General features: G+C 46.9%; 1 protein-coding gene across 1 annotated transcript in view; it reads right to left on the bottom strand.

Annotated features, from left to right (window-relative positions):
- Trio (trio Rho guanine nucleotide exchange factor) overlaps positions 1-15283 on the bottom strand; it is a 317342-nt gene that overhangs the window by 41013 nt on the left and 261046 nt on the right. Inside the window, 3 exon segments of the mRNA XM_028868161.2 lie at positions 464-559; positions 3052-3222; positions 3908-4200. Coding sequence (XP_028723994.2) covers positions 464-559; positions 3052-3222; positions 3908-4200 — 560 coding nt within the window.

Here is a 15283-nt window from a genome sequence, read left to right as displayed (position 1 = left end):
ATGCATGGTCAGCCATGCACGTAGCTGACCAGCATACATAACTGAGCATCCCCCAGAGTCTGGATACAGAGGCTCAAATAAACACTGCAGCTGTCAATCAATGCTCTCTGTGCTGTCCTACATAAGTGCCAAGTGTGATTTGTTCATATGAAGATGCTCAAGTGCCGGGTCCTGGAATTTTCTGGACCCTTCCCTGTGCATTCTTTTTCTTGGCCGATTTTAAGCTGGTCCTCTTATGCAATAAATTGCAACTGTTAGAGTCACAGGTGTTGTGAGGTCTGGGAGTCCTTCAGAGCCACTGATGAACCTTAGGACGACAGAGCAGACCCCTAGATTCCATCCTGGTCACATGAGAGGAGTCTGTAGCTTCAGTTCCACCGGAGAGCAATCCATGGCAAAGGCAAACCTCTGCACAGGCAGCGGTGACTTACAGACCTGATGCTTGACGGGAAGCCTTACTTACCATTTTGCTCTTCACAAGTTCCTCGATTGCACTAACAAGCTCAGCCGCACTGGGAGTCTCAGAGCTGCTGGGGCGGACAAGTAACCTCGAAGAGGCCTATGGGAGAAGTTAAGACAAAGAATGGGGAGGAGAGGTCTCCCATTAGTGACAGGACAGAGAGGAAACTCCCTCCAAACTCCAGCTTTTTTTTTTTTTTAAAGTAAGTCCAGACAAAAAGACCACAAGTTTGTCTTTGTTTGCATTTATTTAGAGTCATCCTCTTATATTTACAATATTCTGACATGAAACATTAAATAAAACCTGTCTAGGATACATGTGGGAAGCAGACAATGTCTGTTTTTAATCCACAGTCATGGAACATTGTAATGTTTTTCAGAATGGTGACTGGGCACAGGGGCATCCTAACTGTAACTCGGCAAGTGCTGGCTTAGGCTCTAGGCTACGAAGAGAGAAACAGAACCCGGTCAACGGAAGAGAAAGAGGCTTAAGGTTTAAATGGGTGAATCCCCAAATAATCAAGAAGTGGGATGGGGCTGCTAACAAAGGCTTGACTGTGTTACAGGATTATGAAAGGGAAGGGAGCCAGGGTGCAGTGACCAGATGGGGGAGGGGGACAAGCTCACCATTTCCTGTGCCATCCATTTCCCCAATGATTACTGCAGAGGACAGAAGAGCTGAAGCCTCACAAGCTACCAGATGCCACTTATGGCTAGATCGAGGGCGTCACGGGGTGACAGTGAGGGAATCTGAGGGAGGGGCTACTGAGCTGAGATTCAGTAATTAGCAAACACTGTTTGCAGATTACTTCTGCTGTGGAGTAGCTGGGGTTTGTGGGGCATAGGTAATATGAACCTTGCTTCATATTAAGGACAGCAGAGATGCATGCGACACGTGGCTGGCTGTCCAGAGATGCATTTCTCACAGCGGACAGATACAGATTTTTACAACAGGCTTTTACATGTGTGGACCAAAATATGCACTTTACAAAACAAACACTGGTTTGCTCTCATGAAATCTGGACTATGAGGTGAACAAAACAAAGGAAAAATAAACTCAAATGGAAAGGTAAGGAAACTGAGCCAAAACAGACACAGAACACAAATCAACATAATGCTGCAGTGAAAGTTTACAGAAAGAGAAAACAGAACAAAACAAAAAATTAGTGCAAGATAGTACACTGTCTGGGAGCATCACTAGACTTTTGTAAAAGAAGACTTGCTACTGATAATACCCAACCAGGTTGCATGGTAAGCAATAAATGATTCCAGGAAACAAGCTTCCATCAACTCCGTCTTTTAAGGGAGGAAAATATGCCAATAAAGCCTGCTCCCCAGTGCTTGGATTTAAGGAGTTTTATTTTTCTGCTTTGAAAGAACTATTAGTTTAGACTGTTACAAAGCCGCTTACGAGTTGTCATGACAACCACATAGCTGGTTCCCTGGCCAGTCACTACCCAAGGTGAGAGCCTTCCCTTCCTCTCTCAGACCGACCGACCGGCCGGCCGGCCTGCACATGCGATGACATTAAACTCTAAGGAGACAGCTTGAAGCTTGGCTCTGCAGCTCACAGCCAGTGTCCTCAGGACCAGCGCACCCGGGCAGTGCTCCACTGTGTGCAGCACGGGGTGGATGGGCCGTGGAGACGTGTGCCGTGACTAAGCACCGAGTGTGGTGGCCTCACTGCTGCCCATCGCTGACTGTCCTACCTCCCTGGTTGTCAAACAAAGGCTGACTGACAGATCGGTAAGGGAGTCAGGAAAGGAAAAGGGGAGAAGGGGAAGAAAAAAAAATGCTGAACGCACATCTGTTTTATTCGGAAAACTTAGTTATTGCCAAACAAAGCAAAACAAAAGATTAACAATAAAAAAACCAGCAATGACTTCCTAGCTCAATTGTTAGCACCTAAGAAATGGTGAGGGCCACGGTGGAGCCAGGGTGCAGAAAGGGTGTGTAAGCTTCATTTATTAGGTTTCCCCTTTTGATACTGTATTTTTGAGATTTTACAATCGGAGTGGATAAAATGTAATCTAAAGTGATGTAAGAACTGAAGGGAAACCTGGACTGGCATGGCTTGAGGTCCTCAAACAGCCAAGGAGGAACCTCAGGTGACTCCTACATTTGCAACAACACAGTTGCTGGGGTTCTGACCCTACCAGCACACGTGGAATGCTGGGAAAGGTAACCGGAGAGCAACACAGCCTTATTTTAACTAGAAAGCCATGTGCAAAAACACGTTATGGAGGAAACATGATTCCTACTGTGTGCTGAAAGGCAGGAGACTTTTGCTCTCTTGAGGACTCTGAGTAGTATGTTAAAAATTACTTTAACGGCAGGCAATTACTGAAGCATCATTAAATACACTGCACATATTTACATGACCACGTGACATGGGAGCAGCATATGCTGGCCTAGTGCTTGTTCTCAATGGGCTTATTATTCATATGTGTGAGATATAAACAGGCTGACTGCCGGGAAAACAGCAGGCTTCCAGCGCCTGCTCCCACATCCCTGCCCCTCCTGGCCTCTGCAATGCGCTGGCATGAAAGCCAGGCTCCGCCTCTGGCCTGGCTGAGTGTGGCCCTCCTTTACCTTGTCGTCCTGCGAGTCCGGCTGCAGGAGGCTGTGCTGCTGGATGGCCATGGGTGGGGGCAGCGGCACAGCATCAGCACCCTCCTCTCCTTCTTCTTCTCCGCAGCTCTGCATGCCCGAGGAGGAGGATTTGGACAGCGTGCCGCTGCTGAGGCCCTCGTTCCGTCCCCTCTGAAATCAAACCAACGATTGCTCCTTCACATTGGGCCATGACAACCAAGCCCGGTATACAGGTTAGACTCTGGGCCCTCAAGAGTTAATCAGAAGAGCACAGCGAGGCCAGAATTAAGCACACATTCATTTCCTCTGTTCCTACTTACATAAAAATTTGAGTTTTAGCTTTAATGACAGAACACAGATTTATAGAAATAAGAAGAAAACACATGAAGCAATGAAATGAAACAAAGTGACACTGTCTGTCACTGCCTCCCTCCCCCCTTTTCGAGCTGGTGCAGAACTTGAGCTCAAGTTAAAATCCCCACTGGCCTTGTTAGGGCCAAGGTCATCTTGGGGACATGAAGGATGATTTCTCAAAGGATAATTCAAGAGTGTCCTTGGACAAAAGGGGAAGTGAAAAAAAAAATATCCTCGATGTCCTCTGTCACTTTGGTGGCACAGGAATAGTGTGGCCAGTCCCATATGGTGGGTAAAAGCAGTTCACTGGCATTTCTAACAATGTCTTTCAGCCTGTCTGTGCACTAACAGTCCGAAAACCAGAAACCTAAAAGGGGCAATCCCACACTGTCTTCCCAAGACAGCAACTACTCTTAACTCAAAAGAAAGGAACCATTGGAAGGAGCCTTTGGACCCCCACGACATAAATGACAATAGTCACAAGCCTGTCACACAGACCCACCTCCTCGATGGTCTCATCCTGCGGGGTGGCCGCGCTGTCGTCAGAATCCTTCTGTGAGCCAGCATCCGCACTCTTCCGGACCTCCCTACTCTTCTTGTGCTTGTGGGCCAGCTTCTTCGCGTGCCCGTCGGCCTTGCCGCTGCTGAGCCGGCGCACAGGGCTTGTGAGCCACTTGCGCAGGGTGTTGCCCGGCCGCTTGGGACCTGGTGAGCTCTGTGCTCCGATCATGTGGGGCTGAAGGGAAGCCACAGAGGCCGGTGGGCTGGCATCATTACTGGAGACAGAGAGTGAGTCTGACGGGATGAGAAGAAAAAAGAAGGCGTTCACTGAACATGACAAAGTTCCCCAGCACTGGGGTCAAGTCCGTGCCACGTAAGTCACCATGCTTATTCCCCAGCTCGACAGAATCTCAGGTGAGCTGCTGGGGACGTAGACGCGTCTTTACCTCCATGTAGAAACAGAGGAGAGGGCTGATACTGCTCTCTTCTAGGATGGTTATCAAGCTGGATTTCTGTATCGTGTTACAGATTTCTGCTACAGACGATCTTTCCCAAGATGCACTGCCCTTTTCCAAAAGTAACTCATGTCACCAAGTCCAGTGTGACCACTCTACAGACCCAATCATGTTAATCTGTTTTTGTCTCTGAGATGGAGTCTCACGTAGATCAGGCTGGCCTCGAGCCTGCTAGATAAGCTGAGGATGACCTTGCATTCCTGACTCTCCCCCTCTACCTCCCAAGTGCCAGGATCACAAAACTATGTGCTACCACAACTCAAATGCTTAGACTTAAAATGTCATAATGGAGGCTGGAGAGATGGCTCAGCAGTTGAGAGCACCAGATGCTCTTCTAGAGGACTGGAGTTTGGTTCCCAGCACTCACATGGCAGCTCACAACCAACTCCATTCCCAAGAGATCTGACACCCTCCTCTGGCCTCCACAAGTACCAGGAATAACCATGGGGCACAGATTTACAAGCAGGCAAAACAACCACACACATCCATTAAAATAAAGTCATTAACTACTTAAATTATAAGACACTGGAAGATATAATTTAAAATTATTTCTAAGCATTTGCTAGATTAATAAAATCAGGAAATAATTTAGAGAAAAAATTCTAAAGCACTAGTTATATAAATTATCATGAACTAGTCAAAGAAATATTTAGTTTGACAGTAATATATTTGGCAGACACATATTTTAGTTTGACAGATATTACCAGAAAATATTGACCTGTCTGTCTATTTTCCTTCCATTCACTTGTCCCACCCACCGAAAGAAAGAGGTGAGACTCTCTGACACTAGTACCCATCTGTCAAGGCTGTCACCCAGGACCAATTGGATGCAGAAAAGAGCAAGGCTAGTGGGCAGCCTGGAAGGCCACAGCCACTTGCTCATAGATAATATAGACAAAGACAGACAAATTTCTTTGTTGGCAACTTAACAATGTTATCTCATATGCTTGAGTACATACTAGCAATCACACCAAAGACAATCCAGTTTTTAAATCTAAGGGCAACAGAAAGCCTTTTCAGCTAACCAAAATGCTCTACAGAAAGCGTGTCCATGGCCAGCTTCTCACTGGGTTTCAAAACGAAACAGTTAAGTCAGGGCTGACAAACTTTCAAGAGGACAATGACTAAAGAATCCAGAGTTAGGTGGAATGTCTCTGTAAACCTGAAAGCAGCAACCAGAAACTGAGTGGTCACTTTCCAAGCACCTGATATGAGGGTTCTGTCAAAATGACACAGAATTGAATGATTTCTTTTAGGAGACGTAATCATAAAGATGACCACTGGCCATGCGTTTATTTTCTTAGACCCTTTGAAATCTTAAAAATGTATGACAATTACTCTTTGAAAGCACTCTTTCCCACACATACCTGTCTGTACAGGCTCTTTGCCTTACGGCACCAGAGACCACTGTGTGCAGGAGATAACACAGCTGGAGTGTTAAGCCCAGAGGCCTGGGACTACATGTAGCACCACCAGCAACTCCCATGAGGGCTTGAGACATGACATGAGACAGCTGATGCTCATCTAATTGCTAACTCAGTGTTTCTCTGCCCAAGACACAGGCTGGAGGAGGATATGACCATGCATCATTCTTGTTTAAAAATCTGTACTTTTCTTCCAGAGGCAAACTGGTTCAAAACTAATCAATGATTGCTAAGAAATAACTCTTTTGTCCGTGCATGTAACATACAGTATGTATATGCATACCTGTGCATGTATTCACTATTTTATTTATTTTTGTTTGTTTGTTTATTTATTTATTTTTTTATTATTTTTTAAAGACAGGGTTTCTCTGTGTAACAGTCCTGGCTGTCCTGGGACTCACTCAGTAAACCAGGCTGACCTCGAACTCACAGAGATCTGCCTGTCTCTGCCTCCCAATTTGCTGGGATGAAAGGCTTGCGCCACCACTACTCGACCATTTATTTTGTTTTTAGTGAGAGTTGTTGTGCTGTGTTCATACCAGGCCATTGTCAGACACAACCCAGAAGAGTCAGGAGAAGATGAAAGCTCCAGGTCAACCTCCTTCCCTGCATCCAGGAGCACAGACGCCAGCATCCTCAGCTCAGGCCTCTTGGTACAGTGACCATATCAAGGACAGAGAGGTGGAGGGTTTGGTAACCCATATTTTTTTTCCCTGACAAGGTCTTGCTTACGGTTCAGACTGGCCTCAGTCTCTCATATGTACTGGTATTACAAGTACACACCACTATGCCTGATTCAATTAAACGTCTTTAAAGTCTCTAACAGTGTGTGGTCAGCAGGTGGACACAAGGATTTGACACGGTGACTGTAAAGGGACACCTTTCTCCTGAGCTCTGCTGCACCAGGTCACTAGGTGACTGTACTTTACTTCACTGGGGAAAACAATATCACCAGTGCGGGCAGCCATTACGGATTTAGAAGCAAACTGGGCTGAACTTTTCATTTTACTTTGAAAAGTGTTTTCATTTCAGAAGTCTGAAGATGCAGAGGGAAAATAGATTCTGTCTTTAAGGTTAGCAGATGTCCTATTGTAGTTAATGTAAATCTGGCAAGTCAGTCAGAATTTGGGTTATTAGCAATGGGAAAAATAAACAGATAAATAATTCTTCCTTCCAGTTCATAAGCATAAAGTCAAATTCCTCACGCTTTTGAAATTTTGCAACAACACAGTGTGTATATTATGTATATGTATATATACACACAAATATATATATGTATATGTTTTAAACTACCAAAATTCTCTGCCTGAGTCTGTAGATCCTAACAGCCCACATACCTGCTCTGTGCTAGGCTGTGACACAATGCATAAATCAGAAGTTTAAAAAGCTTCAGAAGTACCTGAACCCAGCAGGATCAGTAACAGAACGTGGTAAAGTATCTGCTGCTGTCCTGGTTACCTGAATAACTGGTTCTGTCCAGAAGCCCAGCCACACTGGTACATTTTCAATGCCATCATAGGCCTGCTGCATCCCTCTAGTGGATGCGTAGCCACCAGTGTCCCTGGGCACAGAGTGGGCAACAGTTCCACACCCAGCACAGAGCTCACAGGGCAGTCCCTCTGGAAAGACCCACTTACTGGTCAGCACACTGGTCTTTCTCGGAAGGCTCTGGAGGCCACTGCAGCCGGTGGACTGCCAGGAGCCAACCAAACCCGGACCCTGAGTGCCTGCTGCCCGAGAGCAGCCCAGCAGCCCCTGTGTGGCCCACGTGTTCCTTTCCCGGGTACCCTGACCCGACTGTGCAGGATCTGTGTGGACTGCCAGGCTCAGAAAGAGAGTCCTCAGGAGGAGAGTCCCCTTGGTGGACAACCAGTCCACTGAGGCAAACACTGTGGGCAGGAGCCTAACTGCCCACAGGCTGCTCGGTACATCCTGGGCTTAGTAAGTAGATATGGAGTAAAGGGTGAGCAAATGAACTGGATACAGGCTAGCCTTGTGTTTGTTTGCCCACCCCAAGGACACTGATGGATAATGTAAGCCTATCACTGCGGACAGTGAGAGCCTGAGTGTGGCAGATGGTGATCAGTTCTGTGATAAATACAGGTGCTCTCTCCCTTTGGTGAAGTACACACAGTTGTGAATTTCCACTTATATGGACACCAGATCAGCAGACACCTCTCTTGTGGCCCCTGTCTCTCTCCCTCTGATGCCACACAAGGCTTTTTCTTAGGGCAGAGTCCAGGTTTGGTGCCTGTGAACAGCATTGACCAAGGTAAACACCGCACAGGGCAGAGAGACGGCTCAGGACTGAGATGGCCCCGCAGCTCTGACAGACAGGTCTCTTCACATTTTCACGTCCTCCCCCATGCTCTCAGCTCTGCTCCTCACCCCAACGCCACCTTTCCTAGACTGCAGGAAAGCCGTTAGCTCCTGCGTGGTTTGGAGGCAGGCTTTCCTCTCTCAACTGAAAAGAATCCTGTTCCTCCGGGCACAGAAGGAGGACCTAAGACGGGTGTCACAGAACGCCTGTGTTGCTAGGGCCTCTCAGAGGCGATCCAGGCAGACTCGTGTACCCAGGTTGCCACACCTTACAGGGTCCCAATGGGACTTGAAGAAACAATAGGAGTAGAATGAAGCAGCTTTATAAACCGTAGTAAGCACCTGGACTCCCTGGTGCTACAGAATGAATACGTTGTGTTTATACAAACAGCAAGTGTCCCGACAATACCCAGAACTCATGGGCACTATGAGTTAATAGCGATATGAGCTTAGCACAGTGTCTAGGAAATACTAAAAACCCATGGCTGAAACGACCTAGATCGTGACTTCATTCTACTTCTATTTAGAAAGAAATCTGTCCTTCATTAAAAAGGATAAATTTCAGGATAAAGGGATTCTAGCAAGCTTAAAAATCCATGCAGGTGTGCACACAGGAAAGATACCATTATCTGCTGGGGCCCATTTGGGGAGGAATTCTCAGGTATGGGGCGTCTTTGCCAAGGTTGAGGTCACACAATGGTTATAGTGGATTCCTTTTAAAATGGAAACAGACCAAAAAAAAAAAAAAAAAAAAAAAAAAAAAAAAAAAAAAAAAAAAAAGCCAAAGAGGAAAGATTTTCACATGCGCACAGCGGGGGTGGGGTGGGGTGGGGAGATCTTTCTACTCTCAGTCTGTAAATCTGAACATCTGTGATTAATAAAAGCACTTAAAAATGTAAGAAAAAAAAAGAGGGATCATATCCTGCTAGCTGCAGACTAAGGAAGCTGGAGGGTTTTTCATTTGTTTGCTTTTTCCAGCTTTCTCCCCACTTTCACAAAGGGAGAAAGTCCCAGAGAGTCCGCTATGTTCTGCAGCAAGGCTTGGAGTGCTGAGGAGTTTTAGCAAACTTTTAGAATTAAATACTGCATACTCTGAGCTTGAAAATGACTCACCCAAACCTACATTTCTTTGGTTTCAAATGTCTCCACAGGGGAGGGATGTGCCCCTGAGTGCAGGCAGTGGACCTGGGGGCTGGGGCCTGACTGGCACGCGCAGGGGTCCTGCAACTCTTTGCTGAGGGGATTGCTGGCAGACAAAGGGAGGCAGGCTGAGGGTGGAGCTGCAGCCTTGCCTGTCACCTGCAGGGTGTAAGCATCTTTAAAGCCCATGGCCTTCTTCTGCGTTAGTCTCTTGAGGTGTAAAATGGTTATGATTTTCCTTCTGCTGGGTGGGGACATTATAAAAAAGGCTATTTTAAACATAACCTAACAGACAGTAGGCAATATTCATGTTTTTGCATAGAAAAAAAAAAAGAAACTTCAAACATCAAGGATGCAGGGATGCAGGGAAATGGAGCAAGATGATCTACTTCAAGGCTTGCAGTGGGGAGAGCAGCTGGGACTACATGGGCCTTGTCCCCTCGGTCCTCTGCCTCTGCTGTTCAGGCTTCCCTCACCCATATCACATCAACCAAGCACACATGGGACAATTGCTGACAGCCGAGACATGGATGAGAAGGCATGGCCACTACAAGATACATGTACTCAACACTGGGAGACTTTCCAGTAAACATTTGTCTCACATTTCAAATTCTCTTGCAGTATCCCCAAATGAATGAAAGAGAGAGAGAGAGAGAGAGAGAGAGAGAGAGAGAGAGAGAGAGAGAGAGAGAGAGAGAGATAGTGCGCGCATGCTCACGCGCGAGCATGCGTGCTGGGGCAGATACCCAAGTCTCACATTCCTAGACTGACACTGCATCACTGAATGGAAGCTGCAGATCCTGGTTAATGGTCATTATTCTATCTTGGTGTCCACTGTGGGTGTGTTGAAGAACATGCGTCAGATGAACTATGCCACGATGTCTTTAATCTTTAGTCAGGGTAAGCATAACTCAAAAGAAATTTCTAAAACAAAGCACTCATTTCCAGTTCATGTAGGCGAGTTTATCTCATCCCTACTATTTAAGAAAGACAACCCTGGAACTGCGCTTCTAAAGCTTGAGACCAGCTGGGCAGGCTTTAACGGTCTGTACCAAACTTATCAAGAGTTGAATGCAGATGAGCTTTTGTTGAGAAAGCCATACTAGGGAGCCAGCACTGGACACACTGAACTAGAGATGCACACTATTCAGTAAGCAAAGAACAAACAGGCTGCTAGCTCGACAGGGACTGAACTGTCTAGAACATTCCACAGCATCTCTACATTCTTCAAATGCGATTTAAAGTCTCTGTTTTTAGAACCAAGGTATCTTTTTTTCTTATTAGAAAAGAGAGAGAGATGCTACAGTGCCCTAGAGATTCTCAAGACGACATAAAAAGTAAGCCAATCTGTAAGCTACTCCTCCGGATGCAGCATTCAGGGACCATGTCTTGTCTTACATGACGATTACAATGGTCTGAAGTCCACAAATACTGGAGATGATGGTGGGTAATTCATCTGGGGAGTCAGCTGAGGGACTCGGGAAGAGACACCGGCCTGCTTTGTGACATGGTACAGCACTGGCGGCTAAGGACAGATGTGTTTTCACAGTCATTTTCCAAGTCAGAATCCAGCTTCTGATTGTGAGCGAGATCTGAAATCTTTCCTTGCCTGCCTTCTATTTCCTATTCCAGTTTCCTTGCTCTGACACAGGTTCAGTCTCTTCTGTCCAGTGACCCCACTGAGTCCTAATTTGTCCCCTGGCACTGAGGCTCCATCAGTGTGGTAGTGATGACTGGTCGGTCACTGGGTGCCAGAATTCTATGCCTTTCCTGCACACTGCCAGGCTGCAGCTGTCACACGGATGCCACGCTAGCACGGGAAGTAATCCTTCTAGAGGTAGGAGCCATGGAGAAGCACTGAGTCTGGAGAAGGGCGATGAGTTAAAATGTGGAAAAAGAACACCAAGTTCATTTTACACACTTTATAGTGTGGTGCCGAGAGGGTCCTTGGTGCAAAAAATGCAAACTTTGTGTCTGCATCAAATATGAAGTGAGTACAGAAGACACAAGGGAGAAAAGATAAATTTCTTTGCCTTAAAAAAAAATAAATAAAAGCCCAGATTGCACTAGAGGCCCCAGCACAGCACTGCCACGGATCATGTTGTAATGAGGAACACATGTCTCTGCAGCCTGAGAAAATGCACACCAACGACCAACAGATGCAGCTCCTCTCCAGCGGCACCCTCCCACACACTCACCGGGGAGCGTACGGCAGTGCCCCCTCCCCAACTCTCACGACCCCTGAGTCCCAAATCACAAAACAGTCATGGGCATCAATTAAAACCAACCCAAGAGGAACTGCTACGGCCTGTTCTTCATGATGGCCGAGAGCCAGAACCACGCATAGGGACTTGAGCATGTCTGCACACAGGCACGGGAACACGTAAGCATTCGAACATATATGAACCTGGTTTGTGCTCTAGTCTCAGTTTTACCAGGTCATGCGGTGTCTGCCCCCTTAATACCCAAGCCAAGCCGGGTGAGCTGGGGTCTGTGGACCTCTAGAAAACTCTCAATAGGACTGGTCTTAAGTTTTCTTCCTGACACACTTGAATATTATACTAACATCAGGAAGCATGGCTCTAGGATTTATCCTGGAAGAGGGAGGCTAGATGTCAGAATTTCTAGTCTGGAGGCCATTTCATTTCAAAGGTCCTTTTAAATGCCGTCACTAAAGTCTCAGATAAAGAGACACAAAGAACAAACAGCACAATCCTGTAGTTGGCGAGTCAGACACACAGGGTCTCATTCATGTCTTAAACGTCGCCCAAACAGACGTTCAAAAATACACCAGAGGTGAGACAATGCAGAGGCATCATGGAAGGATAGGTTGAGCTGGCCTGGGTGTCAGGAACTCTACCCAATCGAGGGATGGTGGAGCCGGACTCTCCAAGTATGAGGATCTGCAGCAGGTGAATGGCTGATGGCCAGGCTGTCTGCTTCCAGGCAAAGGGAGCCTTATAAATCAGGGCTCTGAAGAGGGTAACCATGGCGACAAGAGAACAAGATGAACACAGCAACAACCAGCTCCTCCCTGGCACTTTCTGGGCTCCTTGTATACACCCCGCTTAGGAGAGGCAGAGAGAGGAGGTGACCCCTTCTTCCTAGGGGCCTCTCGAGAGGTCCTGCCCACCTTTCTTGTTTCCATCCAGCAGTGGCACAGGAGAGCCAGGCATCCCTGTAGCCGCCTACAGGTCAGCTGGTGGACACACAGCTGCTGCCTAACACTCACACCATTGTTAAAAAGAGCGCCGTGCTGTGAAAGATGGCTTTCCCCCACCCCCCTTCCGCTACTGATCCCCCCATCAAGTTAGAGCTCACTTCTAAAGGCAATCTTTCTCTGCTCTGGATGAACACTGACTTGGAGGAATTTTCTAGTCCTCGTTTCTGGCATCTAGAATGACCAGGCTGTTTCCAGTGCTTTTTATGTGCGTCAGGCTCATGTACTTTGGTGGGAGATGAGCAGCAGGATTTTCTGCAAACATCTGAACTGTCAGAGAGGAGAAAAGGTCCCCGCTGAACTATTTTGCCAACGATGAATGGTAGGGTCTTAAGATTCAAGGTCAAAAGCAGACTGTTTCAGATAGCAGTGCTACACACACACACACACACACACACACACACACACACACACACACACACACACACACAATTTCTTAAAAATAGAAACAAACAAAAACTGAGGCCAGAAAGACATGTATGAACCCCACAAACTATCAGCTTTCTCTCACCCTCCAACCCAGCCCAGTCTTCCTTCATGGTGTGAGTAGGGCTGGAAGGAGGCACAATGTCTCTGCAGGAGCCCTCACGGATGCTCTCTGGTCAGCACGCAGCCGGGTGATGTCCACACTGAGCTGTGTGCCACACTGCTCCTGGGAACCGTGAGTAGGAGAGGGACCTACAGCAGCCCTGGGAGGTCGGAGACTGAGCTCTCACTGAGGCTCCAGGCTGGAGGAGACCCCACCTTCACCCAGGCACCAGAGGCAGAGTGATACCCTACAGAACGAGGACATTATCTGGTCTACGCAGCTCCAAAGCAGGGGCCCTTCTGAGTGCTTGGTGGTGCATCAAGCTTTTCTGTTTGGCCGAGATCCTCTGTGGCACCCCAAACTCAAACTGTGTCCCTTAAAGAAGAGTTACTAAAAACAAACAAAAACCCAGGGGCCAGAGGGATAAGGAGGCTTTCTATTTTGTGAAGTAACAATGCCTCAGTTCTTCATTTCTGTTTGTGGAGTCATTTCCAGAGCACTGCAGTGTTTACTGTTGCCTGAACAGACACACAGCTCATCATTTACAGGAACACACAGTTAATTTGGGGGATAACAGGCAGTCACATGACGCCCACACACCATTCTGCTTTCACAGCCTCTAATGATGTTAGGAATCCTGGATACTTAACTCATGGTCACAATGGTCTCTGAAACTCAACACAAAGTGATAGGAACAGAAATATCTAATCTTATCTATAGAACATCTACATCTGGAACACTTTCCACAAAGAACATTTATACTTTCAGTTACTGTCTTCTTCTTACATGTTAAAAAAATGAAGTCACTTGGCTTGCCTTGTTAAAGGGGAAATCTACAATTTGGGTGGAAGGCAGATGCTTTTAAAAGCTAAAACCTGTCTTCCCGTGAAGCAGGGGACACATAAAGACCTTGCAATATAACATGGTTTAAAAGAGCATTCTACAGTTAAACTATGTGGTTTAGTTGAAATGGTGATAAGACTATGCTTTGTTCATGTATAAATTTATTATTATTCTTTTAAAATTAAAACCAGATCCAGAATGTCAACACAGGGAAGTGTTTCACTGCCTCAAAAATGTCTGAATTGCATTAGCAAACACATAATTGAGCCAGCTCTGACCCGTGCAAACTTATAAAAGTTGTCACGGAGCCCACACCGATATGCTCATTTTTATACGGCATCACGAGGCAGCGGGGAGGCCCTGGAACATTCTGCAGCGAGTCTGCCAAGTGTTATCGCGCTCCACATCCTCCACGGGGTGGGTTAGCTGTGGCTGCACTCTCAAGGGATGGACTATTAGTTTAGAAGAGTTATAGCTGTGTAGAGGGAGGAAGCAGATCACTCTCTCCCAAACCACAAAGCAAATATCCAGCACATATTCTGGAGTTCCTGGTTTAGTTCAAAAACAAAGAGACAAAAGAGTCCTAACCCATTAGGAATTCCTTCCAGATTGTATTTTAGTAACGCTAACAAAAGCAAAATGGTGCTGCAGCTGAAGCTTAGAGCATGTGACCAAACGCGGATACAACTGATGCCCACAGACGCCTGTGGACGTGCACATCGCCACCGTCCACCCCTTGCTTCCCACCTCCCTCATAGGCCCAAATGACATGCTTCTCTTTAGTCATCATTTAGTGGCTTTTAAAGTATTGTTCCCCTCTTTTTTGGAGTGATCACACACTAAAACAACACAAACCAAAGAGTGAAAAGAAGGCTGGGGTGCCTGTCTTTGGAGGGAGCTGACAGTCCTTCCCGTCCCCCTCAGGAAAAGGCCGGCAGCTTTCTAAGGGTCGACTCTTGTTAACAGAGTCCTGCTACAAGAACTCTTCCCTCTGTGTTATTCAAGCCACTGACTGGTAACTGTGAGGAGGATGGAGGGAGAGGGCCTGGAGTTATTCCAGGAAGAAACAAAGCAGGCTTGGAGACAAAGGGGATGAAAAGAGCTACCGCCTCTGCGAGGAACACCAATTAAAGCAGGATCCTGTCCTTGGCTTTAATCAGTGTCCCTGTGATAAAGTGGCGCTGCCACCTCCAGGAAGCAAGCAACCACAGGAAGCAGTCAAACAGCTTCTGCGTGGGGCCGGGGCGGAACGCGGCTGGGGCAGGCGCTGTGTGCTGTTTTTCTTTTTAGTTGAAGAGAGACAAAGGGAAAACACTCAGTTCTCAGTTCCTGTGTTACCAGAGCACAGCACATTCCCTCTGCCATGACGGAGCCTGAGATTCACGTT

Source organism: Peromyscus leucopus, chromosome 11 (genome assembly GCF_004664715.2).
Source record: "Peromyscus leucopus breed LL Stock chromosome 11, UCI_PerLeu_2.1, whole genome shotgun sequence".
NCBI lineage: Eukaryota > Metazoa > Chordata > Mammalia > Rodentia > Cricetidae > Peromyscus > Peromyscus leucopus.
Note: the sequence above shows the minus strand (reverse complement) of the source record. Positions and strands in the feature narration are given on the sequence as shown.